General features: G+C 38.1%; 1 protein-coding gene across 1 annotated transcript in view; it reads right to left on the reverse strand.

The window, feature by feature from the left end:
- LOC143861973 (proline-rich receptor-like protein kinase PERK1) overlaps nucleotides 1–22,367 on the reverse strand; it is a 59,585-nt gene extending 37,218 nt beyond the window's left edge. The window contains exons 1-4 of the mRNA XM_077372959.1: nucleotides 21,654–22,367; nucleotides 21,346–21,432; nucleotides 21,149–21,219; nucleotides 6,161–6,240 (exon numbers count right to left, since the gene is read on the reverse strand). Coding sequence (XP_077229074.1) covers nucleotides 6,161–6,240; nucleotides 21,149–21,219; nucleotides 21,346–21,432; nucleotides 21,654–22,212 — 797 coding nt within the window. The 5' untranslated portion in view covers nucleotides 22,213–22,367. The remainder of the gene's footprint in view (nucleotides 1–6,160; nucleotides 6,241–21,148; nucleotides 21,220–21,345; nucleotides 21,433–21,653) is intronic.
- Nucleotides 22,368–23,199: the final 832 nt, after the last annotated feature.

Consider the following 23,199-nt stretch of genomic DNA (forward strand, 5'->3'; position numbering starts at 1 on the left):
ATCATCAAGATATGCGACCTTTTGCGAATTACGGTCACTCTCTTCCTTGATTTGAATGGGCATCACCCCTTTTGTCTCAATTTGGCCGGTCCAATAACCCCATTGAACCAATGTACAAATTGAAATAAGAAGAAGCACAAGGTACGCTTCTTTATTTCTCTTATTAATTACTGGTGAGTTTGTTGTTGAGTTTGTTCTGCAATGGTGAGTTTAGATTTTGCTCCGTGCTTGAGAATTGTTTTGCTGATGGTGTTTGAGAAATGTTTCATTGATGGTGCTTGGATGAGTGTCAAATGGGTTTCAATGATTTTATTGTTTCTTCATTTGACTTCTTTTCTCAGTATTCTAATTTTTTTTTTTTTTAAAACAGAAACAAGACCTTATTCCTGTCCTAATTTGCTTGATTTGCGCATTTGAAGTGGTGGCCTGTTTTGTATGAATTTTTACTCATTTCCATCACTTAGATCAATATTTGGTAATGCTCTGTTTTGTTTCAGATTTTGTTATGTCCTAAAACTCTATAAGGTGTTGTTCTTCCTAGCTTCAGATTCACTACTTGAGTGGTCTCGGATATTTGTTTTGTCGACATAATTTAGACCTAGAGCCTGATATACTCATCTTTTCTATCTCAAACCTTCATATGTGAGCCATGTCATATTTCTTGGATCATTGTATCTCATTTATCTTTTGGGAATTTTTGGTTCACCTGCTGATTGCACAAAGCTTAGAGTCCTTCCTTACATTCTCTGCTTCGAATAGAACCCTTTCTCTCAGCATTTTGGTTCAATATAGATGGGAACCAACATGTTAAAAAATTTGTCATGAACTAGATTGCCTTGCATGTAAAAATGACATCAGCTCAATCATGTGTTATCGTCATATAATCAGTGCTGTGTCTTCCCAACTTCAATTAGATTCTCAGAACCTCATGTGTGATGTAGCAGTTGGTCTTTGTACTCCTCTTACTGAACATGTACGCTTGTTTTGTTAAGAATACAATAGGAATAGATACATGAAATTGTTGCTGCCTTCATGAGTTCCTATACTTTCTGAAGTCCACTCATGTTTGTTTACGAGACACCTGTTAAAATTCTTGGTAGTTCAGTAGGATGTAGACAAAGTTTCCTTGTCATTAATTCACATACAGTAAAAACACTTTCTCTTATATTGTTCCTCTTTTCACACTCTTCATTTCTTTGGGGCTGATATTGGTAGATAAGCCTACTTCACATCTAATCATCTCTAGGAGTCCTTTGTTGATTGGATGGGAGAACTGTATTGACCATGGCAGGTTGTAGTGTTGATAAAAGGGAGAATGAGATGGTATGAATTGGAAGACATGGTTATATTGATATCATCCCCTTGGGGTATTGGGTAGAGGAGTTGATGTCTACATTGATATGTTGTGATGATGGCACTACATTGTTTTTCTTATGATTGTGCAATCAAATTGGGTGGTTGTTTCAAGCACGAAGGCAACCAAATTGGTAGTGCTATTATCAATATTGAAATGCGGAGGTCGGCTGTTTATCATAGATTGTATGAATCTATACCCATTTCATGCCCCTTTGGGCTTGATCTCTATTGAGGGAAGAGATTATTTAAAATGCTAGTGAGTCCTTTGTAGATTTCTTATTCCATGGTCCATTAGCAAATGGAGTTTATATTTCCATTACAGAAGATGGAAATAGAGTCTTATTCTAAATTCGAACCTCACTTTGATACTTGGCTTTTGAAGTATATTGAGGCGATGTATTGACAGGGATTTGGTCCCTTGCATTCTCTCATTTTCTCTTCCTGATCTTCACAGTAGGCATTCAAGAGACACATGTATGTTCATATACAAATGTGATAGGTTTTGTTCTAGTTTCTTGTTTTGGACTTATGGGATAGCTTGCGCATTTTCCTTCTTAGTTTCAACTAGAGTTGAGCTTCAGTGTTCCTTTTCAATGTCTCTCTATATATCCCTCTTTGAGTTCTTCTTCGATTTTTAGGACCCACTTCTGTTTCGAGACTTTATTCGATCTTCAGGACTTTGATCAGCTTAGGGATAGTCTGCCAATTTTGAGAGCATTTCCCTCAAGTTTTTAGCAATGACGGAATGTTTCTTGAGCCAACACATTCCCTTCCTATCTTAGAGCTTCCACTGGTTAAGGGATTTCATCATCTTTAGGGTTATTCATAGAGTTTAGGATTCTATCCTACCTTCATAGAGTTTAAGATTCTGTCCTACCTTCATAAAGTTTAGGATTATGTCCTTCCATCTTTTAGAGTCAGTCTTTGCATGTTCCTAGGGATCCCCTTCGAGTTTCGGGATTCCCTCGATTATAGGAATATTTTGTCGGGGTTCAGGCGATGACGGACGGCAATCTCCTGAGCCAAAACCCCCTTTCATAAAAAGGGATAAACAAAAACACATAAAAATCACAAGAACAGTAAAAAAACATAGAAAAACACTAAGAATGTTTTTTCGAAAATGTTGTTTTCAAGCTACGTTGGCTTGATCCCTTTCCACAAGGTATGTAGGCAGCTTGGGTCTTCCCAAGTCCAGTCAAACCCTCAAATAAACATTTTCAAAACATTATCAAACTTTTCTAAACAAAAAACTTCTTCATTTGTAGTAGTAATATGTCCGAGAAGTCTGTTAGTCATAAAAGAGTCCTAGAAGTTAAGAGTGCCTCAGTCAGGTCAGTTGTACACATCGTCAACTGATGTCTAGAATGTGATTCACTAGATAGCCTTTTTTCTCTTTAGGATAAGCCTAGTCACATTTAGGAGTAGGGCCCACCTGCATTAGTTCAAGATCATACATCCATTTAGTTAAGAGCATGAGAGAAGTCCTAAAATTCATAATTAACTTCAACTTAAACTAATCATCTTTAATAAACTTTAATCACTAGTCCAGTCTACTCGATTGAGTCTAGTTTAGTGGTTCTAGGCACAAGAGACATTGTAGCTTAGAATAGCACCACCGAACTACATTGATCTTGATTCCAAAAGAGGCTTGGATACGTAGGCAGCTTGGACGGTCATCCGAGTCCAGATCGACCATATGCACATGTTTTAGGGTTTTAGAGTTTGTGGTCCATTGTTTATCATCATCTCTTGTGATGTTTTACATGTTCATTCACATGCTTAGCAGTAGCATTACTTGTCTTTAATGCTTTGATCACGTACTTAGTCGTAGTATTATTTGCTTCATTACTATGATCACACGCCTATTCACATGCTTAGCTGTAGCATCTACTTGCCTATCTTATTTTGATTACTTGTTTATTTGCATGCTTAGCTGTAGTATTTACATGTTCATTATCTCCTGATTATCTGTTTAGCTGTAGCATTTACCTGCTTATCTTGTCTTGATTATCGGTTTATCATCTATTTACCTGCTCATTTATCTACTTATCTGCTTAGCTGTAGCGTGCATGTTGATGTTTACTGCTTTCTTAGATCTGATGAGTTAGGGTTAGATGTGATGAGTTAGGATATAGTGGAGACAGGTATCAGGGTTATCTGATATTGGATTGGCACTAGTCTCCTCCGCCTCCCATGAGTAATGCGAGGTTGGTTTATATTATGTATGTACATTGCCTAAATATATACATTTGTGAGGGGCTCTAGTGTTCATTCCAATGTCAGGTGATATTGATATCAACCCTCCTTAGGCCATGGATGTTTTTCTTTCTTTTGTATATGATTGCCCATCCCCGGGTCATGCATTCTTTAGATAGGTCGTTCTTCTTGGGGATGCCGGTTCCCATCACATGTTTATCTCGTCTAAAATTCTTCAAAAATAATAAAAATGGCAAAGAGACCCACCGAGTTTTCTCTGGTGAGTGGGTTGCCTAACACCTTTCCCACTCGTAACCAGGCACGAGCCTGTTTATTTCTAGTTATCCATTGTACAGAGTATATTATGGGTTTCAGGCCTAATCCTAGATGGCGACTCTAGTTATTTCATATCCCATCGGATCCTTGGATCTGTGTGGGGATATTCTTTTAGGTACGAGTTGATTTCGAGTTCTGACTCCAAATCAAGTGGTATCGCACACCATGGACTCATGCTGTGAGGGCATTACCGAGAGAGCCACACCGGAGCTCTCCATATTATGGAATTCGAGAGGTCGTGGGGTCTCATCCCGCCGTCCGCCTGAAGGGTCCCACATATAATCATTTGAAACTCCATAAAATCAAACTCTTTTACATAATCTCTAAGACAAAAAGATAATCATTTTCGACCTTGAACTTGATCGAATTCATAAACATCCATTGTAGGCTTCAATGTATGATCTAATAAAAATGATCGACAAAAATTGGCGAAGAAATAAAATTAGTATTTCGCCATTTATCCTCCACTTCTATCTCCATGCCGTCGATCCAATTTCTTTTGCTTCTTTATTCGTGGTTTTATAGCACACAAAAACCATATCTTATGTCACCACATCATCGCAACTCCAACTATCAACAATAAGATTATTCGTAGTATGCCGAATAAGCAACGCCTCACCACGATCATTCCAATTGATCTTGTCACCTTCATCATCATTGTAGTCGTCATAACACGGTTATTCATTTAGAACCTTCAATTCGACCAAGTCCTCAAATTCTTCAACCAAAATTATGTAGCTTTGGTTTGGGCACTCTTCCATTACATGACCGACACTCAAACACTTAAAATACTTATTAATATCATGGTAGGGCTGATTAGAACCGAATCGATCTTGAAATCCCCTATCACTCGGCCCACCCTACGGAGCACAAAGATAATAAGGGTTAACATCTTTCGAGAACTTGCTTTTTTTATGGAAGCGTGCTTCCATTAATTACTCTTTCCTTTTGAGAGAAGCAACCATTCTTTTCTCTTTTACATTAACATCCTTCTTTTATTGAGACACTTTCATCTTCATCGCTGGATTCATCTTCTTCTTATTTCTTTAACTAGATGGAACTTCTATCAAAAGGTTTATAATATTTCTTCTGCAATATTCTTCACTACTTTACAGTGGGAACAATGAACCATGTGAAGCAGAAGTAGTCGGGGTTTTTTTCTGCAAATCGGGTCGAGTTCAAGTTGGGTTCAGGTTCATAAAAAAGCCATGCGGGTTGGGTTGGGTTGGGTTGGGTTGGGCATCTTCGGGTTGAGGTTCACGTCGGCTTGGGTTCGGGTTGGAGAAATGGCTCCTCGGGTTGGGGTCGGGTTGGCCTCAACCCGACCGAACCCGACCCCAGTTTGCACCCTTAGTTGGACATGCCTCCTTAAGTTTCCGACTTCATCGATTTGGTGATCATGATGAGGAGCCTCCACACGGATACTTCGATCACGCCAACAAGCTTACCAAATTAGTGCGAGCGGAAGGAAGAAGGATTGCTATCGAAGAATCCAATAACCACAACTCTAATATACTGTTCTTTTTGTGAAATTGTAACTAGAAGAGAAAATAACACAATGCTGCAAAACGTGTCATAAAAAATTCAATTAATTTCCCCATCTCACGTCCTCTTAATCCTTTTATAAAGGTAAGAGTCACATTACATGTAGGCATCCTAACTATAAAGGAAAGTTTCTTAAAGAAACCTAATAAAAACATACTTTCTAAAATACAGACTCTTAAAAAATCCTAATAAAAATAGACTTTCTAAAATATTATGACTCTTAACCAAAGGACTCTAAAATATATGAAATAATAAATATGAATCTCCTTAAATATCTATTAGATTATTTTCGTCCCTAGTTCTTTTTCATGAATCGTACCTATACTTTTGCAACCTAAAATCTTCCTAGTCATTTATCATTAATATTACCTCTATTTTTTTGAATGGTGAAATCTCCCTATTTTTTATATGAATCTAAATACTTCACCCTGTTATAAGATTTCTTGTTCTAGTTTTGTCGTAGGACTTTATTCATTATCTGAATCTTGTTTCCTGTTCCATCAGTACAATAGTTTAATTTTCATTATTCCTAAACCAAAAATATTCGTAAGGCATACTTTTCCAATCCTTTTTGTTATCCACTATAAGTTTCCTACATCACAGGTTCTACCGAGTTTAACACAATCTAGTAATAAATCAATACAATCAGGTCACGACCTCAAATCATTCATAAGTATAAGAAATGAAAAGGGCAAGGTTTTCATGAAAATGAAATGGATTATCTTACCCAGGAGTTCCAATTACTCGAGTAACATCAATGTGGGTGTTGCCATTAGGTAAAATCTTTGCAATGCCAAAATCAGCAATCTGCATGACTTCAGTTCATTAGAGGAATCGTAGAAATAAAAGCTCAGCAAATGAAAAACTATAAAACTGCCCTTACTTTGTCATTGAATGATCAATTCAACAAAAAATTTTAAGTAATTCTTGGAAAAGACTTGATTTTTTTAATGAACTTTACAACCCAATTTGACAATCAAAAGAAAGCTACTTCTTTATGAAGATAAGAAATTTCAAGGTACGGTTTTTTCGTTAATAACTGGTAAACTGACGTAGAGCGGGTCCCGGCCGAAGAGTATGGGCACTATTTGTTGTAGGGGAGAGTTATTTGTTTTTTCATTCATATGTAATAAGGTGTGTGTGTGCGCGCGCGCTAAATAGCCTTCGGAAGGTTATGTTTGTCTTTACCATATTAGGATTAGTGCAAATAGGGGTCATTTCCATTTTTTGGGGACTTTTGAAATTGGGAGAATTGGATTAGAAATTTCGTTTGGGAGCTCCAAATGCCCAATTGAGGTGGTCAGACTCTCTTTTTGCAAGGAGTACAATGCTTAGAAGGAGATCTTAAGCTATCCCTCCTTCTTGCCTGAAGTTTTTTGCCCATCCTTTCTTCATGTTAGGATTTTATTATTCTTGAAGAAATTTGGTGAGTTTCTTTTGTCCAACAACGATTGGAAATTATGTTGCTGAATTTCAACCCTATCTGTGAATGTTTTTGAATTCAGTGTCAACTTTATAAATGTTTCTCATATTCAACTGAAGTCTCTGTAAATTTTCTTGCCCTTCGATTTCCTCGAAGTAATCAAATAAAGAGCACTCCATTTATTTTCTTTCAATTCCTAAAAAAAGTATTAATTGTTGAAAGTACTCCGGACTTAGGCTGTAGTGGATATCAATATGATCCAGACAGAGATAGAACTGGCTAATAGTTATTCTATTAAAGTTTTGAGCTGATTTGCTTGCATCGGAGGGACAGTTAGTCAATCCTACTGAAATTAGCATTTGATGTTTCTTTTCAAGTTGAACTGAAATAAATGACTGGCAACTCATTATGGAGTCCTTGGATTCAGTTGAGTGAAGGAAATGTGTGAACATTGCTTTGAAATTACAGTGAAATAATAGGGGTTCTGCTCTGTAACTGTTTATAGGAAAGCCTGAACCAAAGGCTCGAGGGCTACTGATTTAGAAGCTTTTGCAAGAGTTAAGCCTTCAGCCTTCAAGAAACTATACATTCATAATTGCATGTAGTTATGTAGACACCCCATTTTGACCAGGCCCCGAACCCTCCATATTTGTGTAAAAGCCTATCAAATCAGTGAGTTAGGATGCCAAATTTCAACCTAAGCTAGGTTAGGGTCCCACCAAGGTCCCTGCAAAATTTCGTCAAAATCCGAGCAAATTTGCCTAGCAAACGAGCTGAATGGGAACCGTAGTGCAAATACAGAAAGTGGGGTGAATCATCCTGGAGAGTGCAGAACATGGTCCGAATAGGACACGATTCGACGGTGCACTTATCAAATTTCCGTGTCAACCGCGCACTCATCAAATGGTAGTGCCGATATCAACATCCTATCTTGTATATAAATACTAGCTAAGCCTTCATTTTTTATTTTTAATCAGGGTTTTCTAAGTTGATTTTAGAGAGAGAGAGAGAGAAAACCTACTGAGAGAAAATAGATCTTGCCATTCTTCATCTTCTCCAATCATCTTTGGCCAAATTCCGGTCCCTTTTTCGATCGCTTTAGTTTTATAAGCCTCCATCATCAGCTTTACCTCTCGTTACTTTGCCAAATCCTAATTTCATTCTCAAAACCCTACCTGAACTCTGTCCACTTTCTACATCTTCGGTCATCTTTATACAAGTTCCGGTCACCATTACTTCCATTAATTCCGGCCGAACCGAGGCTAAATCTCAGATCTGCAGAGCTTGGGGGTGATTTCATCTCAGTGGAGAAATTTAGGTTATAAAAGATTAGATTTCAGATTCAGATAAAGAAATCAGTTTTAAAATTTGAAGGAGAGAATCTTTTTATTCTTTGGTTAGTCATATCGATGTTTGATTCATCGTCTTCACATCAAGTTTTCTGAAAGATTCAAAGACCTGAAGATTCTATATCATAATTCCAATTAGGTGATCTTTTCTTAAAGTCTATCTCCTGTTATTCCTTTACACGTGGTAGACAAAAGCATCTTTTTTGTATCCATGTTTTATACTTTTTTGTGCTATTGCATATTTAATTGCTCGTTCACAATTTCTTGTTTTTCAGTTTTGGTTTTGGAAATCAAATAGCAGATAAGTGTTTTACTCGTGCATATGAATTGCTTGATTAAATGCCTTTAAGAGGATCTCTGCATTTCTCATTATTTTAGCCTACATGATTCATCTCAGGTTTTTTAACGAAAATCATATCAGAACAGGGGTGTTGTGTTGTATGTACATATGATCATAGCATGTTTTTTATTTATATCCTTGATATAGTTGTGAAGGGTGTGTTGTTTCCTATTTCACTTGAATGTAACAGGGTGTGTTGCTTGCAATATGGTTGGTCACAGTAGTTTATCACACATATTTTTGCTCATCTTCTGTTGCATTACCGTGTTGTCTTATCATGAAGGCACCAATGATCTTCTCTACAGTTGTTATGAATTGAGGAATACTCTTAGCATCATTTTGATTCCAGTATTGTTAAAAAAATTTAAATGTATTTGGCCAAAAGAGCAGGTCTTGATTATTCTGTTTGACTATTTTAGTCCCAATGACTTTATAGAACTATGTTTCTAAACTTCATTAGTGGTTGTGCTATATTACTATTTTTTTTAGGTTATGGTGTTATCTTAATGAAGGGATGAATTAATGTTATGTATATTTGACATGTTTTTCTTTAAATGGAGTAGAGATAATGGTAGGTTCAGAGAATTAATTGAAAATAAATCTGAATAAGCCTTTGCAGTTGCCTGGTCAGAGTTGTCTAACATGTTCCGAAGTTATAGAATGCTTGAAAGGAATGTGTTCTTGGTTGTTTGGGGTGTTACATTAATTTAAGGTGATATGGAGACAAGAATAAAAGAGCTGCTTATAGATATGCATATATAGGATGACGAAAAGTGTGAAAATGGAAATGAAATACCATATTTTATTGAACACATAGCCTTGTTAAAATATCACAGTTTATTCATCTTTGGTTCTAATCATTTTATTCCAAGACAAATCATAGGAACTTCTTTCTTGATTTAATTGTTACAGTCATACGCATACTCAAGTTATAATCCATCTAGCTACTTGTGTACCTGTGAGATTTGTTCTATGCTTGCTGGAAGTACAATAAGTTAAGTAATTTCATGTATTGTGTACTTCTTGTATGAATCATCTCTCCTTTGGGGTTCATGTTTTGAATAGTGGTGATCCTTCATCTTTTATAGCTAGTATAATCGTTTCTAGGTGAGGTACCCTAATTGACAAACCTTATGGTTTGAATAGCTGAAATGATTTCTTTTAGTTTGAGTAAATATTTGATTGGTAAGTGAATGTATCTGAATCAAGCTGGATATTGTAGGTGATACTTGATAATTTGGAAATGGGAACTATTTTAGGACTTGTATGTGTATAATCAGGTAAGTGTCTGTTCAAAAGGTAGGTTCAGGTTACCTTGGACATGTCCCTAATATTGTTCATGTGCAGGTCAATTCAATTTGTGTTGCTTGTTAAATGAATTTTCTTATATATATATATATATATATATATATATATATATATATATATATATATATATATATATATATGCATTGTATACTCTTTGACGAAAGTAGGGCATTATAGGAGTTTTTGGTGTCAGCACCAGTATGTTCTGGAGAGGAGATCATGTTATATTTTAGTTGATGTTAGAGGCTAGTTCATATGGGTAGAATAAGTATCATTACTAAGAAGTAGTAATGTAAGTGATTGTTTGCCTTGTTAGAATTCACTCAATTGTTTTATTAGTTTCATTTATGTCTTGTTCCTATCTGAGGGCGCTGAAGGTGTTAGCCCAAGCCCATCATATAGGGGACTTATCCAGTTTTAGTAGTAATCCCACTCTCATTTAGAAGACTTGCCAAGTCTATTAGACATGTATACCTTTAGATAAAACCCCATTCATTGCAAGGGCGATGAAGGCGTTAGCCCAAGCCCATCGTTAGGGGACTTGCTCAGTCCAAGTGGCACTCCCCTCTTTTATTTAAAAGACTTGCCTAGTCTTTTAGATGTGTATCCCTTAAGACATTAGTTTCCATTATTCATTGCACGGGCAATGAAAAAGTCATCTAGAGCCCACCCTTTAGAGAGACATGCTTTGTCTCATAGAAAGTCACACCCTTTAGAGAGACATGTTTTGTCTCATAGAAAGTCATACCCTTTAGAGAGACATGCTTTGTTTCATAGAAAGCTTACCCTTTGGAGACATGCCTTGTCTCATTAGTGAGTCTGCCCATAGGAGATTATCCAAGTCTCAGAAATAGAACCCCCTTTTAGGTTAGCCCACTCTTTAGAGAGACATGCTTTGTCTCGTAGAAAGTCACACCCTTTAGAGAGACATGCTTTGTCTCATAGAAAGTCATACCCTTTAGAGAGACATGCTTTGTTTCATAGAAAGCTTACCCTTTGGAGACATGCCTTGTCTCATTAGTGAGTTTGCCCATAGGAGACTATCCAAGTCTCAGAAATAGAACCCCCTTTTAGGTTAAGGACCGACTTGGTCTGTTAGGAGCCTTATTCTTATCTATCATTGCATGGGCAATGATAAGGTTACTTGGAGCCCACCTCTGTGTCTAGGAGACTTGTCAAGTCTCACTAGGATCCTTCTTTATCTCCTCTACTTCTAGAAGACATGCTTTGTCTAGATAGCACCCTCTCTTAGAGTTACCAGTTTAGGAGTCAATTCATTAGCATAGGAGTCTGTCCTTAGCCAGAGAGTCAGTCCATTAGCATAGGAGTCTGTCCTTAGCCAGAGAGTCTGTCCTATCATCATAGGGAGACAGGATTCTGTCCAACCTTTCATCAAGTCATGATTATGTCCAACCCTTGCAGAGTCGAGATTCTGTCTCCCCCCCGCAAAGTATTGGATTCTGTCCAACCTTTGCGGGATATCAGGAGTCTGTCCTACCCTTATGCATGGTTTTAAATTTCGATCGAAATCCAAAATTTCGGACTGAAATTCGACCGACTCCGAAATTGACCAAAACCGAAACGGTCATTTATTTCAGCCGAAATTTCAGAATTTCGGTAGAAATTTCTTTTTTCCGAAATTTGACCAAAAAAACTATTATTTTAATATTAATTCAATATTTTACCAAAATTTCGACTGAAATTACAAAATTTGATTCATTTCAGGTTATGTACCAGATTTCGACCGAAATTTTAAAATTTCGGTCGAAATTTCAAAATTCCTTGGTCCGAAACTAGTACCGAAACTGAAATTTTAAACCTTGCCCTTATGATGATAGGATTCTGTCCTCTTGAGTCAAAACTAAAAAAAAAAACACTTGGAAACTTGAAAATCAAAAAGCATTTTTAAATGTCATGAGTCACTAGGAGTAGTTAGGAGAGTCTGTTTCTGAACTACGTTGGCTTGATCCTCTTCCACGAGGTATGTAGGCAACTTGGGATCCTTATCCCAAGTCCAGTCAAACCTTCAAAAATAAACATTTTAAACCTTCCAAAAATAAAAAAATTCTTCAAAACCTTTTCAAAAAGATCTTCCCCTAGAGTTAGAAGTCTCTTCTAGATGTTTGGGGTGTCTTAAAGTTAGGAGTCTGTCCTGATTGTGTTTGTTCTAGAGTTAGAGGTCTATCCTAGCTAGGAGTATGTTACGCCTCTGTCCGATCAGTTGGTGATCCACATCGCCAATTGATGACTAGACTAGGATGCGCTAGTGAACCCATTGTTTTCCCTAGGGACACAGCCTAGTTATACATAGGATGTAAGATCCATCTGCATTAGACTAGGTTAACTTGCATCTAGTTAGGGCATACAGGAAGTCCTAAAAATCCACAATTTACTTGAATTTAAATAATCGCAAAAGAAGCTATTAACAACAGGTCAAGTCTTCTAGGTCGAGTCTAGGATAGCAGTCTTAGATGGGTTAGGCATCATAGTTTAGAATAGGGCGAAGAACTACGTCGCTTTGATTCCTGTAAGAGGCGGGGATACGTAGGCTTCTTTGGATGAACATCAGATCATCTAAAGACTCGGGCTTAAACATTAGAGTCTTAGGGTCTGTTGTTAGCATTTTAGGGCTTGTGTTTAGTGATATTTTTGTTAGTGATTTTGGATTTTCAAAATCATGTATTTTGCATGTTTTAGTGTTTTGGAAAATATTTTATCAAAAGCGTTTGGGAAAAAGAAAATGTTTTCTTGGAAAGATTTATTTTTACAAAAGGATGTAGAAGTGTAGTTGAAAAGATAGTCCCGTACCGGATGAGAGAAAAGAAAGAGAAGGGCTTCTAAAGCACTACACTTTTCTATTACTTGTTTGATTGCACATTAGGTTGAACCCATGGTTGGACCCGCGGGACGGTGCAACGCACCGTTCGCACACGCGCACGCGCACGCGCTCGGGCGGCGTGGGCAATGGGCTATAGGGCGCATAGTGGCGCTTTATTGGCGCTTTTTTAGGCGCACTTTGCACTTCGCACATACGCAACATCGCGAGAAGCGATTGGAGCATTTAATTTTTCCAGATTTGATCTGCACCGTTGGATCAAGATGAAGGTGGACCGGTCGGATGGATGGGTCAAATGGTTCGTAGGCCCATCAAGCCGAATGGTTGGGTTGGGCTTCGGTTCAGGCCTAATGGTCGGCCCAACGGGCCCATAACTCCAACGGTCAAATAGCGTGATCAAATGGGTTGTGTCCCTTCCCCCAACGGTCAAGTGCCAAGGGGGTGCGATCCACACCATAGATGGTTGATCTAACGATGACTGGGTTGGAGAGAGCTTTTACTCAAACCAACAGTCACCTCTAGGATCGATCAGGACCGTTCAATATCAATGGGTGCGATCTAACGGTCAGATTTCAAACATTCTGGAAAGTCGCCCTGTAGAGGTGTTTTTCACACTGAAAAGACACCGGTGGTCTACAAAATGTGCAGAATTCCGTCATTTTAGATATGAAAACGAATTGGCAATTCTGACAGTCTTTACACTCTCTTCTACACTCCTACAAAATCCCCAAGTATTTCTACATACTGTTTTTCTTTTGTTTACTGTTCTAGATACTGTTTTTCTGCAGAAATATTATCTAGAAATTTCTCTAAGGCTTGAAATTTTGGAAGGGCATTTCGGGTTTGATTCCGCTAGTGCTACGCGTCATCAAACATTAGTAGGGCTTCCCTACTAGGCTTCATTGTATCTTGGAGGCAATTCGCGGATCCCCTTTGCACACTATTAGTGGGGGCGAATCTTGTCTTAAGGAAAGTGATATCACGCCTTGAAGCAACAAGTTTCTGTTTTCTATCAACAACAGTATCCTCAATTTTTTCCATCAATCTTAAGACAAAATTTTCTACTGTTGTTTCAATGGCACTTTATTCGGTTCGTCAAATGACCAAAGACTTTGTCAAACTCGAACGTTTCGACAAATGAAATTTCAAGCGCTGGCAGAAGAAGTTGCACTTCATTTTGACATCACTCAAAGTGGTCCGGGTTCTCACTACTCTAAAGCTAGCAGCAAATGAAAATGAAACTTTGGCGGAGGCTCGTGCAAGGATGAAGTGGGAACAGGATGACTACATTTGCAAAGGGCACATCCTAAATGCTATGTCATATACACTATTTGACATATATCAAGGCATGGGATCAGCAAGTGAAATCTGGAATGCACTTGAAGCCAAATACTTGGCAGAAGATGCCAGTAGCAAGAAATTCACTGTGAGTCGATTTTTAAATTTTAAAATGGTAGATGATAAGTCTGTTATTGATCAATTACATGAAATACAACATGTAATTAATCAAATTCATTTGCAAGGCATCATTCTTGATGATTCCTTCATTGTCCCTTCAATTATTGACAAACTTCCACCAACTTGGAAAGACTTTAGAAAAAGTCTAAAACACAAGAAAGAGGAAATGTCTATTGAAGACTTGGCTCAATGCCTCAAGATTGATGAAGAGTTAAGAATCAGAGACAAGAAAGAAGATGAAATTGTATCCTCTAAGATCTATTTGGTGGAAAATGTCAAGAATTCGAACCAACAAGGAAAAGGCAATTGGAAGAGAAACAAACACCCTGAAAAAAAAACTAATAAGAATAAGAAAAGAAAGGGTGCTTGTTTCAACTGTGGCAAACCAAGCCATTACAAGAGTGAGTGCCGACTTCTTAAGGATAAGAAGTCGGGTGCACCAATAGACAAAGAAAAGTTTGTCGCGATGATTTCAGAGGCAAATATGCTTGAAGATGGCAATGATTGGTGGATTGACTCTGGTGCGACGATGCATGTCTGTAAAGACAAGAACCTGTTTTCAACTTATGAAACAGTTGAAGATGGAAGCGTGTTATACATGGGAAATTCGTCGACAACTGAAGTCAAAGGGAAGGGCAAGGTGGAACTTGAGTTCACATCCGGCAAGCGACTCACTCTAACCGATGTCTACCATGTACCAAAAGTTAGAAAGAACTTAGTGTCTGGAAGCATTCTCAACAAGAATGGCTTCAAACTTGTATTTGAATCTGACAAGTTCATTCTTTCTAAGGGGGTACTTTTGTTGGGAAGGGATATATGTATGAAGGGATGTTCAAACTTAATATCAATAAAGTGAATGTCTTTGCTTATGTTTTGGATTCTTCTTTCTCTTTATGGCATAATCGTTTAGGACATGTAAATACTAGAAAAATGAATGATATGGTTAAGTTAACCTTAATTCCTAAATATGAAAATGACTTAGTAGATAGATGTAAAACATGCATGTAAACCAAGATAATCACTAAGTCATTCCCTAAAGTAGATAGAACTTCTAACTTGTTAGATTTAATACATAGTGATGTATGTGACATACATAGTGTTCCCACAAAGGGAGGTAAAAAGTACTTTATTATATTTATTGATGATTATTCTAAGTATTGTTATGTTTATCTACTTAGTCATAAAGATGAGGTTTTAGAAAAATTTAAGATTTATAAAACTGAAGTCAAAAATCAATGTATAACAAGCATTAAATGTCTCAGATCAGATAGAGGTGGTGAATATCACTTTCCTCATTTCTGTGAATCAGTAGGCATAGTCCATGAAACTTCTGCCCCTTATACACCACAACAAAATGGTGTAGCAGAAAGGAAGAATATGACACTTACTGAAATGATTAATGCTATGCTTGTTAATTCTGGTTTAAATAAGAGTTTTTGGGGTGAAGCCTTACTTACGGCTTGTCACATTTTGAATATGGTACCTAGTAAGAAATCTAATATAACCCCTTATGAATTGTGGAAGAAAAGAAAACCAAACTTAAGTTACCTTAAAGTTTGGGGTTGTAGATCTATAGTTAAAGTTCCTAAACCTAAGTTAAGGAAATTAGGTGAAAAGGGTATTGAGTGTATTTTCTTGGGATATGCTAGTCACAGTAAGGCATATAGGTTCTTAGTTATAGAACCTAATGATTTCATAGATGTCAATACCATAATTGAGTCTAGAGATGCATTTTTCTATGAAAATAGGTTCACTTCAATTCCTAAAGAAATTGAACCTACAACTTCTATAAATCATCCTTTAGAATCACAAACAGAAGTTGGTGAACCTAGTGTACAACCTAGTAAAATAAGAAGAAGTTCAAGAGATAGAAGGGATAGGAGTTTTGGCCCTGACTTTGTAACCTACCTGGTAGAAGGGACAAGAGAAAAACTCCAAGGTTCTGTCTTGTTAAACTTAAGCATAGAATGTCAACCTCAAACCTATGGAGAATCCATAAAGTCACAAGATGCTGCTTTTTGGAAAGAAGCAATCAATGACGAAATGGATTCTATCATGGGTAATAAAACTTGGATTTTGGTTGATCTACCACCTGGGTCTAAACCTATAGGATGTAAATGGATCTTCAAGAAGAAGATCAAAGTAGATGGGACCATAGAAAAATTTAAGGCAAGGTTAGTTGCCAAAGGGTTTACTCAAAAATCCTGTATTGATTACTTTGACACATATGCACCTGTTGCTAGGATATCTACCATTAGAGTGTTGATTGCCCTTGCTTCCATATACAAACTTCACATTCACCAGATGGATGTTAAAACTGCATTCTTAAATGGTGAACTTGATGAAGAAGTGTATATGGAACAACCTAAGGGATTTATTCTGCCAGGCCAAGCGCATAAAGTATGTAAGCTTATCAAATCTTTATATGAGCTTAAGCAAGCCCCTAAACAATGGCATGAAAGATTTGATAAAGTCTTAGTGTCAAATGGTTATAAGATACATGAGTCAGATAAATGTATATACAGTAAATTTAAGGGTGGCAAAGGTGTTGTTATTTGTTTATGTTGATGACATGTTAATTTTTAGTACCGATATTGAAAGCATTCAAAGTACTAAATCATTTCTTTCTCAAAACTTTGATATGAAAGATATGGGTGAAGCTGATGTGATTTTGGGTATTAGAATCATAAGACAGGATAATGGTCTTATTCTAACACAATCACATTATATTGAGAAAGTTCTCAAAAAGTTTAACCATTTTGAATGTTCACCCATTTCAACACCTTTTGACCCAAATATAAAGTTGTATCTTAATACTGGCAAGACTATTTCTCAACTAGGGTATGCTAGTGTAATTGGTAGTCTTATGTATGCTATGACTTGTACTAGGCTAGACATAGCATTTGCTGTAGGTAAACTTAGTAGGTTTACCAGTAATCCTAATTTTTCTCATTGGAATGCAGTCTATAGAGTTTTAAAGTTGTATCTTAATACTGGCAAGACTATTTCTCAACTAGGGTATGCTAGTGTAATTGGTAGTCTTATGTATGCTATGACTTGTACTAGGCTAGACATAGCATTTGCTGTAGGTAAACTTAGTACGTTTACCAGTAATCCTAGTTTTTCTCATTGGAATGCAGTCTATAGAGTTTTAAAATATTTAAAGCAAACTATAGACTATGGTTTATGTTATAGTGGGTATCCAACTGTAATAGAAGGATACTCTGATGCTAGCTGGATAACTGAGCGTATAGACCATTTTTCAACCAGTGGGTGGATTTTCACCCTTGGTGGGGGAGCAGTCTCCTGAGCCTCTAAGAAACAGACATGCATAACAACTTCAACTATAGAAGCAGAGTTTATAGCTTTGGCAGCATGCTGTAAAGAGGCGGAATGGCTTCAGAATTTGTTATTGGAAATTCCGTTATGGTCTAAACCAATGCCATCGATTTATGTCCATTGTGATAGTCAGGCCACACTATCAAGGGCATATAATCATGTTTATAATGGTAAGTCCAGACATATAGGACTTAGACATAGTACTATAAGAGAGTTACTTAATAATGGAGTAGTAACTATTGATTTTGTGAGATCGAGCCAAAACTTGGCCGATCCATTCACTAAAACTCTTGCAAGAGATCTGGTGTCTAAAACATCATTAGGGATGGGGTTAAAGCCATTAACCAATAGTCACCAATGATGGAACCTCAACTCGACACTTGAATAAACATCAAGTCTTGAGTTCAATGAGTCCAAGTACATCATATGGAGTGATTGCAAGCACTATAATCTGTATTATTTGCCATCCCAAGGTAAAGTGCTTGGTACCTGTAATGTTTAAAAGGAGAAGGCTAAGTATTTAAACTCTTAATAGGCTTATAACATAGTGTTGAAGTGTTTTAGTTACATGGGCACTCTTGATAAGCCTACCTATGTAAGTGTGGGAGTGGTGCCGCTTCCTATGAGACCTAGCTAGTCTCTAGAGCGCTCATGAAACCAAGATATAGACACAAGGCCAGTACATGTGTCGGTTTTAGAAACTGCCCAAAGAGGTGAAATCTTATGTGTGATACGTATTCGGTTAACCAAATAGAATAGCTAGTTCAAAGATACGTCTACTATGCAATTCTGGTTAACTTTGATGTGTCCTCACTAAGTAAAGGTTCAAATCGAGAGATACCTTCATTTATGCATAAGATTTCCAAGCCTGATGAGAAAATTTTCTTTGATTTTGAAAATGGTGGGGGATTGTTAGTAATTTTGGATTTTCAAAATCATGTATTTTGCATGTTTTAGTGTTTTGGAAAATGTTTTATCAAAAGCGTTTGGGAAAAAGAAAATGTTTTCTTGGAAAGATTCGCTTTTACAAAAGGATGTAGAAGTGTAGTTGAAAAGATAGTCCCGTACCGGATGAGAGAAAAGAAAGAGAAGGGCTTATAAAGCGCTACACTTTTCTATTACTTGTTTGATCGCACATTGGGTTGAACCCATGGTTGGACCCGCGGGACGGTGCAACGCACCGTTCGCACACGCGCGCGGGCGGCGTGGGCAATGGGCTATAGGGCGCATAGTGGCGCTTTATTGGCGCTTTTTTAGGCGCACTTTGCACTTCGTACATACGCAACATCGCGAGGAGTGATTGGAGCATTTAATTTTTCCAGATTTGATCTGCACCGTTGGATCAAGATGAAGGTGGACCGGTCGGATGGATGGGTCAAATGGTTCGTAGGCCCATCAAGCCGAATGGTTGGGTTGGGCTTCGGTTCAGGCCTAATGGTCGGCCCAACGGGCCCATAACTCCAACGGTCAAAGAGTGTGATCAAATGGGTTGTGTCCCTTCCCCCAACGGTCAAGTGCCAAGGGCGTGTGATCCACACCATAGATGGTTGATCTAACGATGACTGGGTTGGAGAGAGCTTTTACTCAAACCACAGTCACCTCTAGAATCGATCAGGACCGTTCAATATCAATGGGTGCGATCTAATGGTCAGATTTCAAACATTCTGGAAAGGTACCCTGTAGAGGTGTTTTTCACACTGAAAAGACACCAGGTGGTCTACAAAATGTGCAGAATTCGGTCATTTTAGATATGAAAACGAATTGGCAATTCTGACAGTCTTTACACTCTCTTCTACACTCCTACAAAATCCCCAAGTATTTCTACATACTGTTTTTCTTTTGTTTACTGTTCTAGATACTGTTTTTCTGCAAAAACATTATCTAGAAATTTCTCTAAGGCTTGAAATTTCGGAAGGGCATTTCGGGTTTAATTCCGCTAGTGCTACGCGTCATCAAACATTAGTAGAGCTTCCCTACTAGGCTTCATTGTATCTTGGAGGCAATTCGCTGATCCCCTTTGCACACTATTAGTGGGGGCGAATCTTGTCTTAAGGAAAGTGATATCACGCCTTGAAGCAACAAGTTTCTGTTTTCTATCAACAACAGTATCCTCAATTTTTTCCAACAATTTTTGCATAGGATCATGATAGTATGTGTTCAATTCTTTGCTTACTTACATGCTTAGCTGTAGCATTTATCTGCTTATTTGTTTTACTTACATGTTTAACTGTAGCACTTACCTGCTTTGATTATCAGTTAGTTATAGCGCTTTACTGCTTTACTGCTTATCATATCTGTCATTTACTGCTTTCTCGATGGGATGTGTTAGGATTTTATATTATATTAGGCGCTATTTGTTCGCCCTAATGTAGATAGGCGCTATGTGTTCGCCTTAGATTTTATTTCATTATTCTTTTATGTACTTGTCATTTTGTTTATTAATTATTTCGTTTACTGTATTCTTAATTCATTTTATGATTAACTGCTAGTTTTAGATTTCTCATCCTGTGCAGACTTTATACCTTTAGTTGTAGCATGCATGTGTTTGCCCAACAGAACTTAGACACCAATTGGGCATGACACTCATAAGCTAGCTATTCTTAGGTGACTTTTCTTTCATTTCTTTTGTATGTGCTTATTATTCATCTCCGAGACATGCATGATTAGATAGACGTCTTCTCGGAGATATATGTTCCCATTTCACATGGTTTTCGCCCAAAACTTTTCAAAATCAATAAATAAATGGCATAAGAGACCAGGTCCCTGCACTTGGGCGGATAAGGTGCTCTTCAGACCTTCCAAATTCGTAACCAGGCACGAACTTTTTGTATCTCTGGTTATCCATTGCAACAGAGCATAGTATGGGTTCCAGGGCCGACTTCCCTGGATGACGACTCTTCTTTGTTTAAGGTACGTCTTGAATCTGGGCTAGTCCCCAAATCGAGAGGTATCTCACTTTACATCGCCACTCATGCTGTGAGATGCACTATTTTGAAAGTTTCTTGGTAGAGCTCTCCTTCACGTGGATGATCCAGAGACTTTTAAGGGCTCATCCCTCGCCTCTCTCGGATCTAGGTCCACAAGTTAGAGCCAAGATTCACGGCTTCTTTAGCTGAAGGAATTGATTGTAGATTGAGAGTCAGCATGAAGGCATTCCCATTTGAAATTCAGCATCACAAAGTGCTATTCTTGACTTTCCTTTGATCCTAGTGTAAATAAGTAATAGGACTGCTTAATCTCTATTTATAAAAAGGCCTATGCCAAAGCTTTTTTTTCCTATCATGAATAAAATTATGGACAAGGATGGACAACCGGAGGATTATTCAATAGATGTCTTGTTACTTGTATAAGGCTTGGTATTGTCAAAATTTGAAGAAAAATGAGTTGCAGTTTGGACTCAGTTTTTGAAAGAAGTGAACATTCGACTTTAGTTTGTGGACTTGCCCTTTTCAAAACCAAAATTAAATGATTTCAAGGCAGGATGTTACTTGTTTGTCATTTCCTCTAGAGTGCATTATTTTTACCTGCATGTCCATTCTAATTCAGCTTCAATTGTGAGCGAAAAACTCAATAATCCACGAATTGCTTTACATCATAAACCAGATCAGCATGCCAGATCAATACCATATTTTGTAGGAGACAAGCAGAGATGTGAATCCTACCTTTGGTTCCCAGTGATTATCAAGAAGAATATTGTCTGGCTTGATATCACGATGAATAATCTTTGTTGGACCTACAAATTAAAAATATCCGTCAGAACAAGGACCAATGCCTTGACACATTTCAATAAGAAAACTTCAATTATAGTCTGCAAATAGAAAGATCAATACCGGAAAATAACTAGAAAGGGACAACTTACATTCCTCATGTAAATATGCCAGTCCTTCTGCAGAACCCACGGCAACTCTTACCCTTCTGGACCAATTCATGTTTTGTCCCCCACCGCCTACAAGAACCCAAGATCAAAATCCGAGCTGAACACCCTATTGAGTAGTTTCCAGAGATTTGTTTTACGATGTCTTACTTCTCTAAGAGGAAGAATTTGATTCAACGATCAATCAATTTTCAAAGATGAGAAATAATTTATTTGTGCAAAGAAAAAAAATGTATGAAGCATCCATTAATAGACTTGTGAATCTCAGAGAACTCACAAAATAAAAGGCTTACCATGCAAATGGGACCCGAGTGAGCCGTTAGGAACAAACTCAAAAACAAGAATCCTCTGTCCTTGACCCATGCAGTATCCAACCAATGAAACCACATGTCTGTGATGCGCATGGCTAATAATCGTAACCTCTGATCGGAACTCACTCTCGACGTGTCCTACACCGGGTTTCAGCTGTTTGACTGCCACTTGTAAACCATTTGCCAAGGTTCCTCTATAAACAACCCCAAAAGCCCCTTCCCCTAGGCGGTTTGTGCGTGAGAAACCATGAGTCGCAGTGGCTAATTCCTGGTAATTGAACACTCTGGCCCCCGGTGCTGATGGCCGTTGGTTATGATGGGGATGGGGATTGGGATGGGGATGGGCATGAGGATCATGAGGATCATGAGGATGGGCATGAGGATGGGCATGGGGATGGGCATGAGGATCATGGGGATGGGGATGGGGATGGGGATGGGCATGAGGATCATGGGGATGAGGATGGGGATGGGGATGTGGATGGGGATGGGGATGGGCATGAGGATCATGGGGATGGGGGGCATTGTTCCGGTGATTGGGCATTGTTTTGATGGAACAAACTCTTTCTCCAAGAACAAACTCTTTCTCCAACAATGGGAGAAGGCTGGGAGTAGCATGCGGTGTTTTTATGCCATCTTACTCTCAAGTCAAAGCGTTCACATTTACCTCATCACCTTGGATGTTATCTTTTGTAAAAGAAACCATGACTCGGTATAAATAAAACACTATTTATATGCAACCATAAGAGAAGTCTCCTAAAATAAGGAAACAAAAAAAAAGATTGCAAATGTCGGTGCTAAATTCAACGCAATCTCAACATGAATTACAGACAAAATGAGACAGTTTTGGCGGGAGATGTGCGCGGGTCCCCGGTTGACGACGACGACGACGACGACTTGAGATTGCTCTTTATGCCCACCTTCTAGACAGTAGACACGACTGGTGAAAAGTCTTTGCATCTAGAAGCCTTCACCAGTAAAGCATCTATGAAAAAATCAAACCTACCCTTCTAGACACCAGCTTGCACTAGTGCTTTATCTAGGGGTAAGACTCGGGTTAGCTTGTGTTGGGTTGGGTTGGGTTGAGGCCTTCGCTAATCCTACCAAAGGTAGCATTACCTTAAACCTTAACCTGCCCAGCCCGAGCTTAGGGTTAACCCTAACTAACCCTAACCCAACCCGCCTTAAATCTCGCAACCCTACGTTAACCTGTCTAACCCGATTTTCTAAATCAGATCAGATTAGATTTGGGTGGACAAAGACAAAAAAAAAAAAAAACATACAAAAAGGTCTATTCGATTCTAGGTTTGGTGGGTTGGGTTCAATTCCTAATAAAATCATGATAAATTTAGAGGACATCGGGTACAGGTGAGGACAGGGCCAGGAGGACGGGTCAAACCTCTTAGTCTTCAACCCGACCCAAGATGCACCCTCCCTAGCTGTCTCTTACACGTATGAAAGCCATGAGATGACACTCTTGACTGAATTTTTTGTCTCTGCAAAACATCAAACATAGCGCCAAAGTCCTATT

This window comes from Tasmannia lanceolata, unplaced genomic scaffold (assembly GCF_043159265.1).
Source record: "Tasmannia lanceolata isolate RefF3 unplaced genomic scaffold, GAP_Taslan_0.1 ptg000003l, whole genome shotgun sequence".
NCBI classification, from domain to species: Eukaryota; Viridiplantae; Streptophyta; class Magnoliopsida; order Canellales; family Winteraceae; genus Tasmannia; species Tasmannia lanceolata.